This window comes from Clarias gariepinus, chromosome 16 (assembly GCF_024256425.1).
Source record: "Clarias gariepinus isolate MV-2021 ecotype Netherlands chromosome 16, CGAR_prim_01v2, whole genome shotgun sequence".
In the NCBI taxonomy this organism is placed as follows: domain Eukaryota; kingdom Metazoa; phylum Chordata; class Actinopteri; order Siluriformes; family Clariidae; genus Clarias; species Clarias gariepinus.
Genome location: NC_071115.1, coordinates 15764018 through 15789348, shown reverse-complemented (window position 1 = coordinate 15789348; position 25331 = coordinate 15764018). Strand labels below are relative to the sequence as shown.

Below are 25331 nucleotides of genomic sequence, written 5' to 3'. Positions count from 1 at the left end.
TGCATTGTATCAGTTCTGCAGCAAAACAACCTGAAAGTACCATCATCAGTTGATACAGTGTTCTTGAGATCAAATGCCCCCAAACATATCTTTGTGATTGAAGTTGTTGATTTTGAAGCACTGTTTGTTTTCCCTCAGATCTCAGCCTTTCAGTGCAAAATGGTGATGTAAAATGTGTTGACTGTTGATAGTGACACTGGTGTTCCAGCAGCTTTCAGTTCATGGCGGACCGTTGCCTTGCTGGTTCCTCTGTTGTTCCTGACCATTCGAACAAGTTTCCTCTCAGCTGAGGGTAATAGTTTGTGTCTTCTTCTAGACCTTGGCTAAGTGGATAAACCTCCCTAAAAACTTGTACTTGCATACAATTTTTTCATGTTGGCACAGAGAAGCTACCAGCTGTAATTAATTATCACTAACACGTGTCAATATAATCAATAACAAGTTGAGAGGCCACTGGCTCAGAAAATTATATTTTTAACCCTGTATGTATATTTTAATTTCAGAAAACCCAAAATAAATTTATGAGAAGAAAAACTGCATTTTTATTTATTTGAATTAGTGTCTTCTTGTTACCAAGACATGTCACAGTAAAAGAGAATTAACATATCGAATATGGTCCCTTTTGATTATTTGTAATAAACCTAGGGGCCCAAAAATGTATACACACTTCAACATGAAAAATAATATATCTTTTCTGACAGTCACATGATAACATTAATGATGGTGCAAAGATGGCTTAAAGGTTCAAGTCCTTGGTCTGTGTGTGAGAAGTTTGCATGTTCTCCTTGTGCTTGGTGGGTTAACTCTGGGTACTCTGGTTTCCTCCCACAGTAATGCAAAGACTGCAAAGACATGCAGATTAGTTTTTTTGGAGTTCAGAGGTTTAATAGATTGACACCTTATCCTGGGTGTATCCTCTTTTGTGCCTAAAGTCTCCTGGTTTAGGCTCCAGGCCCCCTGCAAGCAGTGTACAGGCCAAGCGGTATAGAAGATGAATGAATGAATGTTAATAAAACTATACTCCTGTTAGAAAGATGACGGCAAAACAGAAAAAATAAGACACAAAATCTGCAAGAATAGTTACAGAATTGTTGAGCAAACTTAGAAGTGTCAAACTGTCAGACTGTCAGACCGGTCTTTTTTTCTGTGTATGATGCATGTTGCTGCAGGGTAGGAACTATTTTATATCAATTGATGGTTGATGTTTGGACACACAGCACTTCCTATCAGGCTAGTGAGGAAGAGAAATTTACAGCTTGGGAGTAGTTGTGTCAGGTTGACCAACACCAGATCCAATTCAGAGGTTTCTTTTAATGTGTCATCCTTGTGAATATATGTGGATAGAAAATTGACCTTTTTAATATTTGTTTCTATCATGCTCTATTTTTGGTGTTTAAATAAGCCTCAGATCAGAATTAAATGAATAACATAAAATAGAGAGAGAGAGAGAGAGAGAGAGAGAGAGAGAAGTCACAGATACTTAAAAGTCCTGCAAATAACTCAAAATTATTTATCCTTCTTGAACATTCCCATGGAAATTATTTAATTTAATTGGGCTTAATGTTCAAGTTAAAAATGAGTGCAAAAGGTTTCTATAGGTAAATTGATGCATAAGTGATTGTGTATGTATTTACCCCTGTTTCGTACTGCTTTATCCTGTATACAGGGTCGCAAAGGGTCTCAAAAGGGCACAAGGCAAGGTACAACCTGTATACAGCCTAATTTTCACTGTAGGAGGAAACCCACCAAGCACGGGGAGAACATAAAAGCTTGATTCACACAGACCTGAGATGGGAATCGAACCCGGATCCTGGAAGTCCAACAGTGCTTAAACCTACACCACCATGCTGCCATCCCTGTTTCTGTGAACCCCTCAAATTGTTTTAGTTAAATGTAGTTTAGTAAAATTATCTTACCACACCTGCTTCTGAAAGACCAACAAGCTATCTAAAAAGGCATGGGTTAACACACACTGAAGATCCAGTGTGTACTTTCTCAAATCCAGAGTTTCAGGGATTTCTTATCTGTCAGATTCACCTGTCGGAGCTCAGAGAAACACCTATGAGCTAAGATCTGTATCTGTGTGTCAGACAAAGTGTTTGTGCTGAAAGACATTTCTTCTGACATCAGACTACAGGGAGCCACTAGGTGGCGCTTGTACATTTGAATAATTTAATATCCTATTTCATCAGAAGCATAAACATATGCAGAGTGCCTCATTTAGACTTTAGAGAATAGATCTGATCGAAATTTGAGCTGATTTTATTGGATTATTTTTTTTAATCAAGACGGCAAAAAAATTGACAGTGCTTTAATTTGAGCAAAATAATAATAATAATAATTTAAAAAATAAAAAGTTGTACAGTAGAAATCCTCAGCAGTAAGCCAGGCTTAGGAAGCTGTTCATTTGATGTAACTCAGTACTGCTCTATAGATGCATGCTGATTTGATTGACAGCAGACTCCCCATGTAGTTTCACCTCCGCCAGTGTCTATCTTCTTGTCTTTCTCTCTGTGTCTGCTTTAGAGATCAGCACTTTGAACCATACTTTGGATGATCAGACTTCATTTTAACATCAGTGCTATACTGCCCTCTTTCGGTGCATTGTGAGCATCACCCTGAATTCATCCATTAATGGGAAAAAAAAATCCACACAAATGGAGATGATCAGTAGGAGTGTAGCCTTAAACATTCTTAATCCAGAATTCCAGAATTGCGACTGCTCTCTCGCCATTTGCTCAGGGGTAGTCAGTCGCACTTTTCCCTCTCCATGACGTCTCTGTTGATAAGCAAATAGATATTTTGTTACCAAAGAAAACTAGCTAACTACCAACTAAAGATAAACCTTAAAAAAACAGAATGGGCAAGTATGTTTGAGTTTTAATCTTGCCTGTTTTTCCATGGACAAGATTCATTATTTTCGCTTTGGCTAACAGTGTCCTACACTCACTCACTCATCATCTATACCACTTTATCCTTTATAAAGGGTAGAGGGGGGCTGGAACATTACCCAGGAGATTTAGGGTACGAGGCGGGGTACACCCTAAACAGGGTGCCAATCCTATACACATACACGCTTATTCACACACTACGGGCAATTTGGGAATTTCAATAAGCCTATAAATTTGGGAATTTCAATAAATCTACATGTCTTTGGACTGAGGGAGGAAACCGGACTAACCGGAAGAAACCCACCAAGCAGCAAGAATCAGATCCAGACCCTGGAGGTTCAAGGCGACAGTGCTAACCACTAAGCCACCGTGCCGACTTAGTGTCCTACAGTATCAGGCAAATGTTTCAACACAGATTTAAATTTATTTTCTACATTCCAGAACAATACAATAAATTGATATTTGTTTCAAAACTATGAAACAGTACATATGACATTAGATAATTAAGTAACAACAACAGTCAGTTGTTATTTTAAGACATGAAGGTCAGCTGTTCTGGAATAGTTCTTGTAAGAACAGTATTGTCAAGTGCAGTTGCAAAACCCATTAAGCACAATGATGAAACTGGTTCTCATAAAGACCTTTGCAGGAAAGCAAGACCAAGACCTACTGCTGAGGAGAACAAACAGTGCCTCAGCTTAGAACCGTTATGAAGGCTTTACAGTTTATAAGTAACAAATACACCTCAATATCCACTGATCAAAGCAGATTATTGCATATTTGGGATGCCTTCAGCATTGTCATTGTTAGAAGGTGTGTTCAAAGCTTTGACTGGTAGGGTATGTTATCTACAACGCCTATCAGATCAGGTTCCAAAGCTTCAAAATTTACCTCAGAGTTGCTACTGTCTCTGGCATACAGTAATTCAGCACAACTACTGATGACAGTGATTGCTGTCTCTGCACTTTCTACTTCAGATTTTATTGATATATAAGAGAATTTACCTTGTGTTTGTTTTTATTGGCTATGTTAGCTTGGTCTGAGAGTTACGGTGCAAAACTAGTAACCTTTCAGCAACGAACCATGCTCTGAGCTGAATTGTGGAGACGCAGAGGTAACCTCCTGTTGAGAGAGAGGAAGGAACGTTTTATGTGACTTCCTATTGTGGTCAAACGGAAGTCAGTAACGGAAGTTACCGTTGGCTCCAGGAACAGCAAAAGGGGTGTGTTGGGTGTGTGAAAAACATCCTAAAAATTACACAATTTTTGTTTATTATTTTATTTTTATAACGCTGCTGAATTTTCCTAATCATATTTTTTATTTTCATTTACTCATCTACTGCAGCCAGTCCTGTATGAAAGTTTTTTATATTGTGTAATACAGTATGTACAAATGCATAGTATTGCACACTGATAAAAAACCACATGCCATAGTGTTACCTGGTAGGAGGTGACGTGTTTATAACATTGCTTAATCAATCTGTTTCATGTTGACATAGGCGTGTGTCACTATCGCTTGAGATTTTGTCAGCTGCGTGTTCGTTTTGTGAATCTCTTATTTTAACACATTCCAAAAGTCTTGTACCGAGCCTAGATCTGGTGGTGAGTGGTGATGTCATTACTGAACTTATTGTCTTGTTCATGAAATTATGCTGTATGACATGGTGTGTTATCACCATGATGGAAGTAGCCATTGAATGATGGATAAATTGTGTCAATGATGCAATGCTATTGGTATAGGTCATGGTATTTAAGCAATGCTTGCTTGATATTTAGCGCCAGCCCGGTGTGATCCAGGAAAACAGTCTTCCTACTATTACACAACCCATGCACCTCAAGCCCAGGCTAAACTGCTGACACAAAGTAAGGTAAGTGGAGTCATACTGTTGGACTGTAGGAGATCGCACTGGAGTATCTGAAACACTCAATCCAGTGTATGTATTCAGGGACTGTACACTTTACATATAGCCTACTACAGTAGCATATTCATTATATACATTACATTCACAAGGATAAAACACATGTCTGAGAATAGTTTACCTACTTGCATGAATACTTGGTTTCCGGTCTGTGTTTTTCAGCCATCCTTACGTGGAACCGACGCAGTCTTCTTATTACCAACTTCCTTAAAAGATGTAAAAGGAAACCACAAAAGCAAGGGGTGCACAAAACTTTTCTCGAAATCGTCTATAGACACAAACTTGTTTTTCAGTCAGGTGCCATCAGAGATGAGGTTTGGTTTTTACAGGAAGCACGTGTGCAGCTAAGCAACACGACCTATAAAAAAAAAAGCCACCAGTTCAGATTTAGGCATTTGGCATTTAAAATACTTGTACACTTTCCAAAAGTACGAGAGACAGAACAAAATGCTGGACACATTCACAGTTTTAGAAATTCTTAATTTATTCATATCTTAAATTAAAAACATTTGAATTCCATTTGATTACTCCAAAGGCACAATCATCCTCATAGTTTAGAAGATTAATAAAACACTGTCACTCTTTTTTTAATCTTCTTTTTTTTCCTTTTTTTTTTGTTAAATAAGAAACTGAAATGACCTTAAAAGGGAAATTCTTGAAGTTTATGAAAATGGCTATTTGTACTGAAAGGCTTTTCAGAACCACTTGTGATATGTCTTTTTGTCTTTGTATCAGAAGATCATAAGTGAGGGAAAGAAAAGTACATGCTGGTTTGTGTTTATCAGGATAAGTAAACACGAGTGCAGCCAATGTTGCTTCGGTATCTCGCAAAATATACAGTCTAATAAATAATGCTGAACATGTAGCTGAAGAAAACAGAGATCTGAGATGATGGATTGTAAGATCCCACAAAGAAGAAGAGACGGGTTCGAATTATCATAAAGAAGTTTTCATTACATCACAAGGACAGAATCAAAAAGAGGGTTGCTCAGAGGAGTAGGAGTAGGAAAGCTCAGAAAAGTTCAATCGAGGCATTAGAACTGAAGAGCAATGCTTTACCAAAACAACACTGCACTTTCCCATTCATTACTGCCTGTCCACTTTGCATTAAATGTAGTTATCACACCCTTTCTCTGAGTAAAATAGTGCGTAGGCAGTTTTTTTTTAAGAAAAAAAAGGGGATGGGGGCTTTTAAAACCAGAGTGGATTGAATACACATACCAATATACCATTAAATGTGCACAAAACAGTGCAAATCACCAGTCTAACACAGAGAGAAGGGCTCCACTTTGTGACTCTAGTTAGACAACACTGATACTATCAATCCTATACCAAGTCTGAAATGGTACACCAAAACCGAACAACCAAAAAAGTGCAAAAAGACAAAAAGTCAAAAATGAAAGAAAACATGAGGCAGGTAATGAGAAGTAGTAAGGTTGATGAAAACTCTCTTTAGGCTTTAAACAGAATCTTAACTTGGTAGTGTACAATAAAGGCAACAAGAATGACCCAAAAAATGGAGAATGAATGCATGGAAATATCCACCAACAAAAACAACTACTATCATTTCTTAAGAACAACATACACACATATATACACACACACACTCGCGCACACAAAAGTACCACCTTCACTCAAATTAGCACGGCAAGAAGGCCCCGGTCCACCCACAAACACACAGACAACACACAGCAGGGCTGCCGCAGGAAATACACAGCACACACACACACACGCAAGCACACACATACATGTTTACAGTCATTCTGCTGGCACCTACTTGCTCCCATTTTTACCCTCACGGGAGTTTAATAGACAGAAGCTCACGTGGCTCTGTGGCTCCATTCCGTCCATGAACGAATCTCCAGTGTCTCATTGTCCATGCTTTTCTCGTTCGCTTTAACACGTCTCTGTGTCAGCACAGAGGTGCAAAGAAAAATCATCTCCAAACCCACCCTTTTCAGATCAAAGCGTGTGTTTAGCATCGGTCTGGATTCGAATCCAGCTCTCTATCACGCCGATTTAACAGTAAAATCGTGCCAGCGATTGTTTCTTAGTCCAGGAGGAATGCTCCAGAGTTTTACAGTCAGATATCTACACATCTGTAGTGTATGTGTGATTACACTAAGAATCCTTTCGGCATATTTCCCTGTACTGATAAAAGTGTATAACTTAAAAGCAACTCATATTGGAGGGCTAAGGGTAGGACACAGGGCAGTTGATATAAAGGTTTATATCAACTTTATGGATTTTTTTTTCCTGCCCTGAGACTTCCATTATAAGTGAGTTTAAAGCAAACAGTAAACTCTTCTTTTCTCAGTACAAGGAAACGTGCCAAAGACTGGCATAGGCACATACGCTACAGATTTAGTCGATAGAGATTGGTTTAAAAAAACATTACATAGTTCTTTAAAGGTGTGTGTGTGTGTGTGTGTGTGTGTGTGTGTGTGTGTGTGTGTGCGTGTGTGAGTGAGTGTGAGAAAGAGGAAGTATATATGTAGAAAGTTATGTGAACTGCAGCATGTTGTAAGTATGTGTACATAGCGAACAACATTTGTGTGTGAATGTGCTTGTGTGTGTGTGTGTGTGTGTGTGTGTGTGTGTGTGCGCGCGCATGCTCGGTCTCAGTTCTCTGTGTTACTGAAGAGCACTCTCTGGTCGGTTCGCGCCAGCTTAGCAGGAGGCTCCAGAGATTCCTCACCGAGAGCGGCTCCATCAGCGGGCAGAGCTAATTCCTGACACTCATCATCGCTCTCCTCTTCCTCCTCATCCTCCTCTTCTGACAATTAAACACAGACAAAGAGTTGCTTTACAAACACTGATGTGAGAGTAGGAGTTTTAAGTGTGCATCAGTGTGTAAGTGTGTGTGTGTGTGTGTGTGTGTGTGTGTCTATGAGACAAAAAGAGAGAAAGCAGTGTGATGGCAAGACGGAATACCTTTATCAGGATCCAGTGGGTTAAGACTGCGACCAAGGCTGGCAAACTAATGGTTAAAAGCAAAAAGAGAGAGAAGATCATCACTCTCAAAACCAAACTGTGATAACCTTTTGCTGCACTTGAAAATTTTCCTTTACAGTAAACGTGATCTGGATTTCTCATATTGTGCTTGATGACACATGCCTGTGTGTGTGAGTGTCTGTGTGTGTACCTCTCCCATGACAGCGATAGGGGTCTCCCCTTTGGCCTGAGCCACTCTGTGCTCTATTAGGTAATACATGTACTCATCGTACAGCAGGCGGATGAGATGAAAGGAGCCAAAACTGGCTGCGCTGCGCAGTGTCAGGTCTCTGATTACCATAGAGCTGCAAAGAGAGAGAGAGAGAAAGAAAGAGAGACAGAGAGAGGGGAAAGAGAGAAAGAGAGACTCTCTATTATTTAGAGAATGATATATATTGCTATATTTGTAACCAGTCTACCACCAATATTTAGCCATCATCCATTCCCTACTCTCATAAATACACCAGGCAATCAGCTGAGAAATAAAGAAGTAATTAAAGGTGATATCAGGGACAATCTATTGGTTTTGTTCTAAAAAGAAAGTGGTCCAGAATGTATATCCCGGAGATACCTGATTGTATTGCTTTTTTTAACAATAAACCAGGAGTGGCGATTACTATTACCTTACCTAAAGGTCATTATAATTATTATTATTAAGTTATTATAGTTGTAAGGCTATCTGTCTAATTCGTCAATAACCGGACACAAGTATAATTACTGTTAACTTCAACTTGATTTTTAATGAAAGCTGTAACACATCTGGATGTCTGGAAAAAATCTAGAATGAAAAAAAGTAAATGGTAATTAATATGAAGCTACACAGTAAATGTTGTGATTTAAATCTATTACTCTGGAAAGCTGCTCCATCTCTCCACTACATCTCTAAACATTGCAGAGGTTCTGACACCTCGTGTTGACCCCGCTGCTTACCGAAACCTTATATGTGAGAGTTGCACAGATGCAAAATACCTCATACAGCAATAATGGAAATTATGCAAATTGAAAAAAAGGGCAGTTTATCTTGATTATCATGATAATGATTAAATGGAATCATTTTAAATGGAATGTAAAAATAAAAGTTTTAAACTGGAACACGCCAACCAGAGACACACTAAACTCTTTTCTTCTTCACGTGGGAGCTGAAGGACGACTCACCTGTAGAAGCTCCATCTAAGCAAAAAGAGTTTCGCAGCTTTAGGAAAGGCAGAGCTGGCCTGGTAGGGCTTTAGGACCTGGGAGACTACGCCATCCAGCCAGGCAGCCCACTGCTCTAGTGAGTTCTGTTGCTGCAAGGTGAGCTTAAAGTCCTGCTCTAACCGCTGCACCACACGGTCCTCACACCTGCACACCCAAGAGGCCTGCTCCTGCAGACAGAAAAAGACAGGCAGATTATGCATGTTGTTTTATTATGTCGTTGGCCATGTTAGAAATGACACCTATAGTAAAATGAAATGTCAGCAAACACTCACGAGACCACACATACACACACATGATGGCTTGTCAAAGTGTGGCAAAGCCCTATGGTTTTATCACTAGGCAAACTAGTCTTTAATCTGTCCCACACATAGCAAGTCTGCATGTAAAGTCCTTCTCAGCACCAGTAATACAAAAAATCATCGTGTTTACACCACACACACATATACACACATAGACAGAAGTCACAAGGTGTTATCTAGAGATTAGACAGTGATTGGTTGGTCACACTCTCAGACACACCATGCCAGACTCTATGTTTGGTTCTTCGCCATTTATAATTAAAGGTCCTTAAACTCCAAGGAATCATCAAGCAGATCCAGATGTACATTACTTATTTCCTTACTCACGCCATTACTACACACCATCCCTGATTTTAGCACCACTGACTACAAGGTAGATATTGAATAAACATGTTTCACATTTAAAAATGTGATCGAAAGTAACAAAAACATGTTAATTTTTATTGTTGTGACAGACTTGCACCCCTTGGGATAGGCTCCAGACATCACGGTATAGAGAATGAGTGTAATGATATAGGGACATTTCTTTAAAGGAGATATTTCTTTAGCCTTTTAGAAGGAATCCGGCATAGTTTTCACGGACATGGTGGTATAAAAGGAATAAATCACTGTGGTGTGTGCTGTTACTGGAAAATAATAAACTTTGGTGTTGAAACAGCTTTAACAGCATCAAAGCCACCAGTTATTCACTTCACACATAACGGTTTGTGTGAAATGTTTTATTCTCATCTACTCTATTCTACTCCCATCATTTAAATTTTTGCTTATCAAACAATTGCACATCATTTTTCTAAAGTATTTTCTGTATTTTCCAGGTTATTCAAAGTTTCCAGTAATATTCAGTACCTACAAATGTACCGTAAATGGAAAATATGCTGCACTCCACGAACTGCCGGTCCCACACCACAGCCCACAGAACCCATTGCGTCTGCCTGAGCATCCACAGCCCCCTGTGCACTCTACAGTCTCTCTTTCAAGTAGGCAAGCGAGACCCCGTGCACAAACCTGTACGTTTGCAAAATCAACTCGGTTGAGGTCACTGAGCATCTGGTTGATCTGCGCGGTGTTCTGCAGGACGGCACGGGCAGCCTGGGCCAGGTGGTTCAGAGAGGTGTATCTGCGCAGCGTCTGTGCAAACGCATTCGCACACGTCACCTGCAAACACGGTGAAAAGTGGTCAAACCAAAAAAGTCAACATCTCTTTGCTAGGGCTAAAAGGTGCACAATTTAAGGTGCACACTAAAGTCAAAGTGCCACATAAAGGTCTTGGTACAGGATTGCTGCAGGATGAACTATGTTTTTAAGTATACAGTTGTCTCACTTTGATTCGGACCATCTCCTCGGGAATGTTCATCATGGCGTTAGTCAGCCAGCTTTCCAGACTCTTGGCAAAATTTCGAATGGCTTGAGTTAAGGCACCTGAAAGATGAAAGTGAAGATGAAAGAAACTGTTGAAACCGCTGTTTCAGGTAAAGTGGATTCAGTTACAGTGTGTTTATGGGATGCCTATTATGGGTTGCGAGGCAATGCCTTTTTTCTTTATACATAAAAGCATTAAACAAAATTTTTTTTTCTTTTGTTTAGTAATATTTTAAATCTGTAGGACATGTGTGAAAACCACAGATGATGAGCCAATTTCCTTGTAGTGAGAAAACAACAGAAAAACTGTTTTTTGCGTAAAAGACCTTTGCGTAAAAGACCTTTGCGTAAAAGTTTGCAAAACAGCACAGCAGAAGTCTAAGGGCAGACGTTGGCGCAATCACAGCACATTTAGCAGATGGCAGTAGGAACACTTTACATCAATGCGGAATTGTTGGTAATCGTCTCCCCTATTGGGTCTTAGTGTGCGTCTCTTACTGGTATAATCAACATCCGTGCACGCGTGCACTGTTTACTATAAGACTGTGACCACGTGTGTGTGCGTAAAACATATTTTATTTTGTGTTTGAAAGCGCATGTGTACAGCGAGCATGTATTGTCTTTTATAACACGTATGTGCGCGCGTGTAAAGCAAAAGAAAGTCTCATTAGATATTAAAAATTTATTTTCTCCCTCTCTGTCATGTGTGCGTTATGTGTACGCGTGCATAATTCGACACCGTGCCGGTTCACACACACTCTCTCTCTCTCTCTCTCACTCTCGCCCTCAATGTGTGTGGGTGTTTTTGTGTGTGCAAAGCACCCCCTCACTGCTTCACAAACACACACACAAAGTCTGCTCTACACAGAAACACTGCCCTGTCGCGATTCCTTTCAAAGGTAAACAGTGATTCCATTAGTATGCGCTCACACAAGTGTCATTAGCGATGTTCCTTGCTAATTTTTCCAACAAAACAGTCTTTCCGGTATGTGTGTTTGTGGGAAATTCAAACAAGAGAGAAAAAAGGTTTACTGTGTAAGATGAGAAGGGGAAGACAAGAGTCCAAGGGTCCACTGTATTTCTATTTCGAATTTGTGCTGCATTGGCTTTTCTGGGGGATCAGAACAGACAGGCTGGCCTTTGGTGCCCACTGGCAGAGATGAGCTTTGGGTGCACATGATCCTGTCACCAGTTTACAGGTATATAATAGTTAATGAATGTTATTCATTTCACCTTCCGATGGTATTTACCAATGTCATGGCTGATTTATGTATACAAAATGCAGATTTTAATAAAGTTTTGAGGCTATAAGTTAATTAAGCTCAAGTGATCACTGAGGTTCCGCCTGATGACACAGGAAGATTGCAGAATTTTACAGGATTCTAGTGTCCTAGTGTTTGAAAGGCTAACTCACTGGGTATAGGTCTCAGTACATCTGGGATGAGGATCTCCACCAGGCCCTGGTACAGCGTGTTGTCACAGTCACGGCTCCAACGCAGCGCCGGCTCATACTTGCACAGCAGCACCAGGCATGACTTGGGCAGCCGCTTCTCTGACTCATCATGACTGAATAAGATTGAAACAGAGAACAAGCTTCTTTTACCAGCTTCCTTCCAAAGGCCAAGTCCACTCCTACAGTTTCTCTTTTTGAGCATCTGTATGGTTTGGCTTTGCCACAGCGTGTTGATAGTTATTGATAACTTCCCAATAAATGTGTGTATATAGTATACATTTTCAACCACATTAGCCACAGGACTTCTTTTTGTTGCCTTCATTGTTTCACTTTTGTTTTTAGACATGACATCATGCATCAATGCCTGATGCGTACTCACACAGACAATGTATCCGGGTCTCCCGCCTGGCTCTCGCTAAACCTCCAGAATGTTTTCCAGAGCGTCTCCACTAATGTGAACTGCAGGTTCACCATGACGTCCAGGATGGCCTGAGGGAACGCAGAAAGCAGCTCACTTACACACAACATACCCACAGTCTGAACTGTTTAAATCTCAAATACAATCAAAAAAGAAGAGATCAGATTTAGTGTATAAAGCCTGGGCTATAAACGGTTTTGTCTGGGTCTCATTCAGATACAGATGCGGACTGGAGACAGCATATTGCTAGGTTACCTCGCAGTGCTCTCTGTAGAGTAGCTGAAAGCTCTTAATGTGTTCTAGCTCAATTCCCTCCGGCAAAGGTTTGCCCTGCAAGTCAATTTCAGGGAACTCGGGGAGAGCACGGGATGCATCTGCACACACAGGAACACAAGAGATCAATAAAAAAAACTGAGATAATTTATTTGGTTTGCTTTCACACTGTTATATATTTTATTTGTTACAAAATATTTAGCTCATGCACATTTGTACAGACTTTACTATTCAATTTTATATTTTAACTTGTAAACTCGCTTGTTAATGATCTAGGCTGAACCGAATCAAGGTGTGTTTTTACCCAGGAACTGTTGGTACTGCTGCACCTGGGCACTGATGTCAGAAAGCCCTGAAGTCTGTTGCTGCTGCTGTTGTCCTGCCCCTGACGACATCCCATTAGTCATTCCTTCCATCTTTTGTACTGGCTTCAACCTAAAAGGGTGTGACATTAGGGGTAATTGACTGATAATAAATAGAAAATAACACAATGATATTGTGATAAGGTCTTACACACATGAAATGCATGTTTGTTGTATTTTTCTTACCAACAAATCAAGTCATTACACCTATTTCCTACCTATTTTTGCTAATACTCGTGTGGTTGCTGTGTGAAAAATCAGAGTAAAGTGGCATGTTTAATGTGTGTCCCCAAAACTGTTAGCAGTTTGAAAGCTGGAGCGTCATGGATTAGACATTATAGTCCAGCACATCCCATAGATGCTCCAATGGATTGAGATCTGGAGGCCTAATCAACACCTTGATCTATATGTCATGTTCCTCAAAACATTCCTTATCCTGCTGAAAAAGGCCACTGCCATCAGGGAACACTTGGTCTGCAAAAACCTTTGGTATGTATCACACTTAGTGTCAAAGTAATGTGCATATGAATGCTAGTACTCAGGGTTTTGCAGCAAAACATGGTCCTGAGCATCACACTGTCTTCGCTGACATGCCTTCGTCCATAGTTCAAGCTGGAAATAATTGAGTAAGTGGGCACTCTGACCAGTCTGTGACTGCGCAGCCCCATAAACAGCAATCTGATATGCACTGCCAGAAATTGTTGCACTTTTTCGTTATATTGTGCTATAGTAGCTCTTCTATGAGATTGGCCCAAACTGGCCACCCTTGGCTGCCTATGCAAATTAATAATCCTTAGACGCCGATCATTACATGTTCACCAGTTGTTCTTCCTTGGATTTCTTTTCGATAAGTACTAACCATTTCATACCAGGAACACTTTGGAAGACCTGTTTTGGGGATGCCCTAACTCAGCTTTTTAGCCATCAAAGTCTCTCAGGTCCTTGTGCTTGCTAATTCATCCTGCATCTGAGACTTCAACTTTGAGAACTGACTGTTGACTTGGTGCCAATGTACCTCATTATTTGAGAGGTGTCAATATAAGGAGCTATTCATTGTTACTTAGTGTTTTTAATGTTATGGCTGATTGGTGTAAATCTGATACGTTTACAATTGTATAACATCTATAATTCCATGAATGCATACATGAGGGTTCTTGAAGTGCTTTCGATTGTCAGATTTGAATCTGTTTTAAACGCATCTTGACTTTCTTTACACCTGTATATTAAATTCAAGCAGGGGTCAGGTTCAGTTGAAGGGATGCAAATCAACCTCTTCCATTACACTTAATAAATATTGCAAATAAGTTTTGCCAACCATTATATATAGTTGTGTATTTAATTTTAAAATTTTGTTATTTTCCGAATGGTTTGTGCTGAGTTTGAGACCTTGTCAACATTTTTGCTGTGTTCTTTGAATATTCTGTTTTCACTACATTTCCTGTACTGTATTTTGTATTTTATTGTCTGGATTTGTAGAGCCTCTGCACATGGATCTTAATTCACTCTTTCAGTCTGAGTGTGATGAATCAAAGACATATTTTCTCATGGACAATACAAAGAATAGAAATAAATTAATTAATAAATAGACAGATGAAGATCACCTCTGTTTTTGAGAGAAGGGCTGCTGCCTCATTGCCAGGTGTTGTTGGTCTTCCATCAGCCGGAGCAGAGAGGAGCTGGCTTTAATCCTCAGCCCATAGTAGTGATATTTCGAGTTCCCTCTAAAAATAAAGCAGTTACGTCTCTGCCTGTGCATACATGTCTAAGGATAGAGGTCTGAGTTTTGGCTGCTTATGAATCATCTATGTTTTTTTCTGTTTTTTGTTTTTTTTTACCGAGTACCCAGGCGCCTCGTCCTCAGGCCCATAAAGACGGAGCGGATGAGTTTCCCGAAGGATGCAGCGTTGACGGGCTCCAGCTTCTGCTCCTGGCAGTGCAGCAGGTAGTGGCAGTAGAGAGTGGAGCGCGGCAGGCTCACACCCTCCGCCGTTTCATAATTATCCAACAACCACTGCACCTGAGGGCCAGAGGACAGCTGCAAGGATGAGACACACACACAGCCACACGCACTCAGACAGAGAGCCCAGGGTTGACCTGACGCACACACGCAGACAAGGACAGGACAGATACAGAGACATGTTCGCATGCACTTTCCCACTCGTGCATACGCATGCTGACAGAGATATGTCAGAATGACATGACATGTGAAACCCAACTGATCATATATGAATTTATATGCCGATTACAGCTTTAATTTATACAATATCACCATCCCGTGCTGTTTACATAAATCGATGCAGTTACATGACATCATGTACGCACACACACACACATACATACACACACACAGACATGCTTATCAGTCATAACTTTCAGCGTGCCGTCGCATACAATATGGGTATGCAACAACATGTAACCAATGGGATGCCTGCGGCTTTGTGCGTTTCTCCTCACAGCCGGGTTTGAAGGCGTTTTGAGTGAATATGAATATCCAAGGTGATTCTCTTCTCTCATGCAAATCATGATATGAAACGTGATGAAGTCATGATTAAATTCTATACTTGAATTCGATGAACATGACAGCACAGTGAAAGAAGGAAATCTGTGCTATTGCTGTGGCAGAATATATTTGAATTAATGAATATTTTATGCTTCAAGAGACTTTGTTTTTCCACTGTAATAAACTTAACAGGTTTGATAACTGCAGTAAATTTCATATTCCATTGCACCAAATGGCAGAGGGTCAGGACTCCCTCTGCTCTTTGACTGTGCTCTCTGATGCGTGAAAGGGAACGATGAGCACATCATCGTTCTGATACTGGAACAGGTGAAGGTGGCGGAGTGAGTGACAGGTGCAGTTGAGCGGTCAGGCTCCGCTCTTTTTCTTGGTGGATTTTTTCCGCGGTCATACCTTTTTGTCTGCAGACGGCACGCTATTCTCCTCTCCCTCGCTAATACTCACAGTGGCCGGGGAGACGCGAGCATTTTGTGAGTAACTCTGGCCGTTTCCACTGCTGCTGCTGCTGGAGCCTCCTCCGCTGCTCAGCATGTAGCCTCCTTGAATCACGTAGCTGCCACTGCTCCCGTTAGCCCCTCCTCCTCCATCTCCGGAACCGTTAGCGGCCGTTCCTGATACTGCGATTACAGCCGTGGCTCCACCTCCTGTGACAGGCGTGCCACTGGTCACAATTTGCCCCGTCCCTGTCACAAAGCCCGTATTCACAGGAGAGGCAGCCTGGGAGGCGGAGACACTGACACTGGTGCTTTCATAGTACTGAGCACCGCTGGTCTGCGTGTACAAGGGACTGTCAGTGTACACAAAACTGCCGGAACGGCTAAGAAAAAGTGCATAAAAAAAACAGGAATTAATATCCACAATTATTTTTTAATTAGCAATTTGCAATTACAATATATTGCATTCTCAAAAATGCCCTTTATAGCTCATTCAAGCTACCTTTACTTGATCCATATTAAAGAAGCAATTAGTGATTTAGAGCCCTCTACTGGCTAGGATGCAAATTACATCCTGCCTTAGGAGTTGCCTTTTAAAGTCTGATAATTCCTTCTACATCTTCGTAACATAACTGCTTGTTACATGAGTGTGTCCAGTAGGGGGCAGTGTCACAATGCACAAACTACAAGTGGCATTCAGTCAAACTGGAAAATTCTTGTGGACAAAGGCGTAAAACCGATTGTCATTTACAGAAGACTTCAAGCACAGTACGGTGATAAGATACTTAGCTGCAGTAAAACATTTGAAAGGTGCGAATGCTTTAAAGAACGTTTTAAAGAAAGATATGACTGATGATCCTGGCCAAGGTGTCATGGAGTGGAATGCTCTCAGAAAAAAATGGCCTGTTTTGCAGGACACTGCACAACCTCACACTGCCCACTGCACCACAGGAACTCGGTAAGGAGTTATAGCCACATTATCTACAGTCCTGACTTTACTTCAATACAATTCCATATGTTTGGCCCATTGACGGAGGTCCCAAGACATAAAGCAGGCCGTCCCATCATGGCTCTGGTGTACTGAGAAAACTTTCTACCTTGGTCTACCTTACAATGGTAAAAACTGGAATACATGAGTTTAGGGAAAGTGTAGTAGGGAATTATAAATAGAGAAGGAAACTAAAAGTTGATTTAACTCTCATAAGTGTGTTCTGTTATTCTACACAATCAAAAGTCTCAGTTTGACTTGAACACAACTGTGCTCAGTAAAGGTCTGGATGTAATGAAGTTGAAGATATCTAGTTGCAATATTACCTAGAAATATGTTATCTATTGCCCTATTTCTCCAGGGAAAACAGTCACAGATGCTGTAACTTTTTTTGCAGATTCGCAACATCAGTGGTAAATGTGATGCAGATACGCATACAATACATGTAACCACGTAAAAGTATAAATCAGCCTGAAGCAAAAAAGTGTGATTGCCATTGCTGTTGCCGTTGGGGGCAGAGTTAAATTCCATTCTCACTCACTCATTGTCTATACTGCTTTATCCTGTATACAGAGTCGCAGGGGGCCTGGAGCCTAGACAAGGCGGGGCACATCCTGAACAGGGTGTAATATTTTGTTTTGTTTTTGGAACAGTCTAGCACAGCTAGCTAAACGCCATACCATGAATTTATTTATCTATCCTTACATTTCAGTAGTTAATATTAGCCTGAAACATTATATCATTTTAAATGATGTTTAAGTAAGACTGTGGTGAATAACGAGGATTATTTTGCTAATGACCCGGAATGAGCCAAAAAGGAAATTATGTTTTCCGCTTTATATACTGCATATTTTTTCAAATTGACTTGTTTTTTTTCTTTGACATATTTTATGTCCTCCCGTGTCCCTCTGTAAGAAATGAGTGTACAAAATGTCCTTAAACTTACATTGTACTGGTAGCGTAGCTTGTGTCTCCACCCTCCACATACTGGACTTGGTTGGTGTACACATGCTGCACGGGAACTTGCTGCAGTTGCTGCACATCCAAATGTGTTGTTGAGAACACGCGCGCACACACACACACACACACACACACACATAGAAAAACACACTGACATTAGAACATCCCGGCTGAAATAAGAACAATTCTCACTTCCTTCCTTGATGCTTTACTTCCTCTTTCTAAGCATTAGGGTTATGAGGACATTCTTACCTCAAGGCTCAAGGCTCTTCTTAACAATGACTACCACATATACACTACATGGACATAAGTATTTGGCCAGACCTGTTAATTATTACATTTGCGTATTTCAATCAGGCCCCTTATCACCAGTGAATGAGAATCTTAATCCTTCAGCATACCAAGACATTTTGGACAATGCTATTCTTCCAACATTTTAGGGAAGGCTCTCCTCTATTACAACATCACTGTGCCCACATGCACAAAGCAAGGACTATAAAGACATGGTTTGATGAGTTCAGGGTGGGAGAACTTGACTGGCCCCAGCACAGAACCCTGACCTCTACCCCATTGAACACCTTTGGGGTGAAGTGTTATGGAGATCGCGAGACTTCTTCTCATTCAACATCAGTGCCTAACCTAATAAATGCTCTACAGAATGAATGGCCATGAATAGAACAGAATAGAATGTCATTGCAGGTTTGGTCAAATACTTTTGTCCATATAGTGTACTGAGTTTGGAAGAACTACAACCTACAGTATGAACCCCTTCCTAGTAAATCTACCTACTTCATGGTCAGGGGGCACCTCAGACTGCTGGGAATATGCAGCGATGGCTGTGGAGGAATCAGTGTAGAACAATTGCTCTGGCTTCCAGGCCAGAGCGCGAACAGGAACTAAGAAGACACATACTGGCATAGCCACAGGCTGCCTGAGGGTTAAGATGGGACACAGTGTGATGTTTTTCATCATGCAGTCTGGTCTGCTGCTGACTAAGTGAGCGTGAGCATCCACATATTTTCCTGCATGTGTTTCCTCTATCACTGCTCCTTCTGCCCTGCTTTCCTTCCACGTGTCTATCTGTCTCTGCCATTCCTCTCTCTGTATGTCTGTCTCCCTCATTCGCTGTCTACGAGGACTCTGGAAGTACACATGACAAAACTGCATATTTCTCCAACTACGCTCCTGCTGTACTAATGGAAAGCTCAGACAGTCTGTAAGCATGTAGGAGAATGTGTGAGGTTGAATGTAGAAGTATGAATATTTTCTTAATCATGTTCTCGTGAGTGAGAGCCAAAGGAATAATGAGGCTTGTGCATGAGAGAGAGAGAGATCACCTCCTGAGTCAAGTGTACAGGCTGTAGGTTGGTGACGCTCATTTGTGTGCCCTGTTCAGTCTTGGTAGGCTGAGATGTGGCTTGGACCACAGACTTCTGTGGGCAAAATACAGAGAAGCTGAACTCTCTTAAGAAAAGAAACAAGCCTTCACAGGACTGTGCAGAGTGACAATATTGTCAAATAGCATCACATCCGGGCCAGCGTGAAAAAAAAAAGTTTTGCCCCATTTATCACGCCTGATAGTAGGTGTCAACTGCTATATGTGTTTTCAGGGCCGATGCAGATAACGATCGCTAGTATTTAATGAGACCTATAGCCGATATATGAAACCGGAAGGGTTGTGCAGCGAAAATGTAATTCTTGGAGTCAAAAATGTTGAATGACACAAACTGCTACAAAGGACTTCGCTGAAACGCCTTTAAGCACATGTTTATTTCAAGGAGAACTTTTTGACATTATCTTAAAATAAAAAGTAAACTATCTTTTTTAAGGTTTATTAAGTAAAAAAGTACAAATAAAATAAATAGCTAAATTTACTGAACCTGTATTTATAAAATTCAGTTTAATTAAGAAAAATGTGATTGATAGGCTTAAGATTATATAACTGGTATGTGGTGCGTACCTTTATATATAGACTATCAAATTTAGGCTTTTATTATCATTATTATTATCATTATTTCAATTACATTAATGTTTTCATTTATTTATCTTCCATACCGCTTTATTCCGTAAAGGATTACGGGGGCCTGGAGCCTATCCCAGGAAACTTAGGGCTCAAGGCGGGATACAACCTGCACAGGGTGCCAATCCATCACAGGACACACACACATTCATTACAGGCCATTTGGGAAAGCCAATTAACTTAATCTGCATGTGTTTAAACGGCGGGAGAAAACCAGAGTACGCGGAGGAAGCCCACAAAGCGCAGGGAGAACATCCAAACTCCATGCACACAGACCCGAGGCTGGAATCCAACCCTCATCGCTGAAGGTGCGAGGCCATAGTGCTGACCCATACACCACTGTGCAATCCAGTTACATTAAAATCAACAACGTTGAATAAAAGCATTCTGACAATCTGTAAATTTATATTAAATAAGACGAGCCATTCCATTAGCACAGGTCTGCTCTGTGTTAATGATACCTGACACACTACAGTGGCTGAGATACATTACTAGAAGATTTAGCGTATTAAGTCGTGAAAAGCCATTCTTTTGCTCTTTTACTGATAAGGTTTTGTTCCAGTTCTTCATGAGCTTCTTGTCTGTCATGAACTAAATGTAAATCAGCTATGCCACGAACGCACTTGATAAGACAATGATCAACACATGCATGAGCACAAAGAAAGAAACAGCTTCTAAAAAAAAAAACTAAACGCGCCAGAAATTTTAATTTGGTTTGGCCTACAAATACAATTCACTAAAATATTCATAAAAGCCCATTTGTGCGTGTGTAGAAGTGTGTGGTGTATGAATTTCCATCCAAATACTAGTTTGTTCATTCTTGTGTCTAAATCACATTAATTACAGGATATCAACTCAGAGATTCTATCAGAGCTGTTCATCATCTTGGGTGTTTCTATGACAACGCACAAAGCAGATACACTGACCATTATAATACAGTTGACTCTATAATTATTTTCACCCTTAATAACAAATACGTATAAAATACATGAAGATATGTAGTGAGTGTTATTTCGGAGTTGTAAATTCTTAATGCAATATTCTTTAAAATATTTTTTAATAAGTGGAATTATTTTATTCCAATCATCCTTCACGACTTTATTATTCACATTGTACAGTTTCTCTAAGAGAATAATATAGTTCTGGGTTTAATAGTTATTTCTGATACTTGAAACGTCTTGAGTGTCCAATCTTCAGACAATAATCCTTAGGTTTTATTATGGCCCATTGTGAAGTGTTCGTGAAATTAGGATTAAGAGTGAACTATATACAGTTTCAGATGCCAAGCACAAGCTCTGAACGACTTTTGTTTTAAACAGCTCATTTCAAAACTAAGAGTTTTAAAGTTTGTAGTTTACAAATTGGCAATCCGATAAGTCTATTAGTGGTATCCCGTCAATCTACTGTGCTGCTTTGCTGACAAAGTGCAATATAGACACACCAATGACGATTATGTGAATAAATTCATTCATTCATCTTCTATACCGCTCATACCCTAGACAAGGTGCCAAGCCATCGCAGGGCACACACACACACTACCAGCAATTTGAGATCGCTAATTAACCTAACCTGCATGTCTTCGAACTGTGGGAGGAAATCCACCCACCACGCACACAGACACAAGGCAGGAACTGACCCTGGATGTACCAGGCCATCCATCATTATTTGACATTCGCTTTCAATTGTGAAAAAAAGGAAGAAATCCTGAAGATAATTAAACGTAGTTTCCCTATAAATTATAACTAGGTGAAAGAAGTGTGTAAATGATTCTTCACAATATAAAGAAGTCATGTCGGAGTAGCTTATATTTAAAGATGCACGCAGATTAGACACTTTGTGGTTTTGGCTTGTGATTGATTAACACAAACTTTTAATGTATTCAATATAAACAATAACCATTTTATTATTTTTTCAAGCTGTGGTTTCTATAGTCTTTTTCAGTTTAACTGTGTGTGTGTGTGTGTGTGTGTGTGTGTGTGTGTGTGTGTGTGTGTGTGTGTGTGTACGTGTGTGTTTACCTGTTGGGCTGACTGCACCTGCTGTACCACCTGAGTGGGAACTCCGGTCTGTACAACTGCTGGTGGAGGGCTGGAATCTGAAACTGAGTCACTAGAATGGATAGATCCCTCTAAAGAAAAAGTGAAACAAAATAAGTCAGAGGTGGCATAAAACAGGAAGCTGAATTATCAAAATTGAAGGAAAGTACAGTAAAACCTCAGATTGCGAGTAACGCGGTTTGCGAGTGTTCCGCTAAATTTTTTTTTTTTTTTTTTTATAAATTTTTAACAAGTCTTGGTTTTGACGCCGAGCGTCACGTGATCACAACTTAGCCAACGGTTTTATTCTCTCTTGTGCTGCGGAATTGTCGGTAATCGTCTCCTCTGCTGGGTCTTACTGCGCACCTCTTACTGGTATAATTATCATCTGTGCATGCGTGTACTGTTTACTATTACACTGTGACTATGTGTGTGTGCGTAAAACATATTTTATTTAGTGTCTGTATGCGTGTGTGTACAGCGCACATGTAAAGCAAAAGCAAGTCTCATTAAAGAGGTTAAAGATCCATTTAATCTCTGTTCAAGGCTCAGCTTGCTCTTTGTGTCAAACACACACATGCACACTCTTTCTCTCTGTTCTACACAGAAACACTGCTCTGTCGCGATTCTTTTCAAATGTAAAGTGCAGGTTAATTTGTTTCATTTTTACTTTACAGCAATGATTCCATTAGTATGTTGCTTAATCAAGTGTCATTAGAGAGATTTCTTGTTTATTTTTCCGATAAAACAGTGTTTACGTTGAGTGCTCGCGTGTGTGTGAGAGTGGAAAAAGGGTAACTGTGTAAGACGAGAAGGTGGAGAGGGGAGCTTACTTTAGAATCACACACACACACACACACACAGCGCCTGCGCGCACAAACAGAAACACTTATCTGTCGTGATTTATTTTTACTTTTTTTTTAAAGGCAAAGTGCAGGGTTTTTTTTACTTTATATTTTGTTTTAATTATTTTTATGTATTTATTATTTTGGGCTCTGGAACTGATAATTTAAGTTTCCATTATTTCTTATGGGGAAATTCGATTTGGTTTACGAGTGTTTTGGTATACGAGCCCACTTCCGGAACGAATTATGCTCGTAATCCAAGGTTCCACTGTATACAAAAGCCTGACTACAATCACAATACAAATATATGATGTAATTATAAAATGTCTAACAGTTTGTAACCTCTTGTTATAATGTAGGTATAATAAGTATATAACAATAAGTACATAAGTGTAGGCAGTGTATAATCAGTATTTATTATTTTTATGTTTAGCCTAGGGCGGCTCTACACCTTACCTGTAACCGTCACCACGATGTACTGCGGCGTGTTCTGGGCATTGTTGGATTGTGTGGGGGAGTTCTGCATCTCAGTTGGCACATACTGCGTCTGTGTGGGTGGGGGTTGCGTGGGCGGGGTTTGTGCCGGAGGGGGAGTGACCTGGCCGGGGGTTGCTGAGGCCGAGACGGATGTCACGGTGTTTTGTAGCTCCGACAGGTACTGCTGAGGCGCCGCTGTCGTGACAACAACAGGCTGGCCTGGTGTTACGGTTACAGCTCCTGCTGGAGGCTGAGAGGTCTGCTGCAGCTCCCCGACATAGGCTGGAGTCGCCATCGAGATCGCCTGGCTGAAACGCTAACCAAACCAAAAAGAGCGTTTCAAAACGTGACCTTATAATGGGGCAGCAGGTACAATTGTGGTTTCACAGCTCCTAGGTCATGGGTTCAATCTGATGGTTTTCCTCCCACCCCCCAAAAACCCTGGTTATTGTAAACTTCTGTATGAATATGTGCATGATGCACGCTGATATATCCATAGTGTATTCACCTACTCACGTACGCACTCACTCATACTGCTTTATCTGGCATACAGGTTCGCGGCAGGCCTGGAGCCTACTGGATGGGGTGCCAATCCATTACACACACTTACACGTTCATTCACACACAATGGGCAATTTGGAAACGCCAGTTAGCCTAATCTGCATGTTTCTGGTCTGTGGGAGGAAACCAGAGTACCCGGAGGAAAAACCACCAGGCATGGGGAGAAAATGCAAACTCCATGCACACAGACCCCGAGGCGGGAATCGAACCCGGAACCTGGAGGTGCGAGCCACAGTGATAATCACGATCAGGAAATCCCTGCCCTCAGGTCTTCCCTTAGGAGGCAATATATTGCAGTTGTTCTCAAAGAGAAATGAATATCAGGTAGAGGAGTTGGTGTCCTGTTTGCTAGTAACATGATCGCTTTGTGCTCAGGCTCGGAGCTTGCACTGAAGGACTGAAAGCGTTTCTGAAAGCTTAATACCGCTCAGGAAAATGCCACTTCCTTATTCTGCTATTTATAGTTTCACTGTCTCCATAGACACACTTTTTTTTTTCATATTAGAAAGCAAACCCCTTGGCAACACCACTTCCCTTTATTAACTGAAGTAAATGTCTTTATGTATAATGCCTATTTAATGAAGAGAGATGGTTTCTTTGGGAAAGTGAAGTAAAACCGGTTCAGTAATAAGGAGACTGAATCTAAATGAACAGATGCGTATATTTACTCACATATGAATGTGACGGCTTTATATTTCCATTTGAACCGCAAATATTTTATATTAGTTGTATTTAAATAAATATCTATATTTTTCCCTTCAGCCGGAAATAGTGGATCCGGTGTAGCTATGCCAACGGCGTTTATTTGGCTACCTAGCAACGCTCGCGAGCTCCTGAGAGTGAGCCAAGGTTGCTGTCTCGCGCTGGCTAGCTAGCCCAATGTGCAGACTCGCGTATCCGCGCTAACAACCCGCCATTTTGTACAATCAGTGTAGCGTTTGGCATCGCCATAACAACGAGCAGCTCGTACGAGGCCGACAGCAGTTTTGCGTTGCGCTCGCAAGTGTTATTTCGCATCGCCGCTAGCCCGCGCCTGTGCCTTGCGCCGAGCGCCTCTCTTAGCAGGGCAAGTGCAAATAATGGCTCCTGACACATCACATCCAGTCTAGGGTTTATATATAAGAAAACAACCGCAATCGTTTCCCTTTCGTTCGTAATTGTGATTTGGAATGGAAAAATTAAAAAAAACAAATATTCACCTTTTTAATCCGATTGATTTTTCCACCGCTATGTTTGATTTTTTTTAGCGTTTCAGTGAATCGGGCTGTTGTTGTTGATTCTTGTTGCTGGGCTCTTGTCGCCAGGACTACCGTGGCTATGGCGCTTCG

General features: G+C 40.7%; 1 protein-coding gene across 7 annotated transcripts; it reads right to left on the bottom strand.

The window, feature by feature from the left end:
* On the bottom strand, positions 1 to 25331 carry rfx1a (regulatory factor X, 1a (influences HLA class II expression)). 7 transcript variants are annotated; one of them, XR_008365794.1, is made up of 21 exons: positions 25203 to 25331; positions 23422 to 23758; positions 22103 to 22212; positions 19402 to 19497; positions 18051 to 18139; positions 16127 to 16499; positions 15000 to 15199; positions 14766 to 14885; positions 13107 to 13237; positions 12785 to 12903; positions 12491 to 12600; positions 12073 to 12224; positions 10621 to 10718; positions 10305 to 10454; positions 8959 to 9167; positions 7955 to 8108; positions 7744 to 7789; positions 7508 to 7585; positions 4935 to 5167; positions 1708 to 2779; positions 1 to 1656 (listed from the first exon to the last, which is right to left on the bottom strand). XR_008365794.1 is itself a non-coding variant. In XM_053514597.1 (18 exons), the coding sequence occupies exons 2-18, from the start codon at positions 23735 to 23737 to the stop codon at positions 7431 to 7433; spliced, it is 2628 nt and encodes an 875-aa protein (XP_053370572.1). In that variant the 5' UTR covers positions 23738 to 23758; positions 25203 to 25331; the 3' UTR covers positions 5191 to 7430. The 7 variants fall into 7 exon arrangements, 4 of the variants coding, with proteins under 4 accessions (XP_053370575.1, XP_053370572.1, XP_053370573.1 ...); XR_008365795.1 differs by having other exon boundaries at positions 1 to 2779; positions 4931 to 5167; XR_008365793.1 differs by having other exon boundaries at positions 1 to 2779.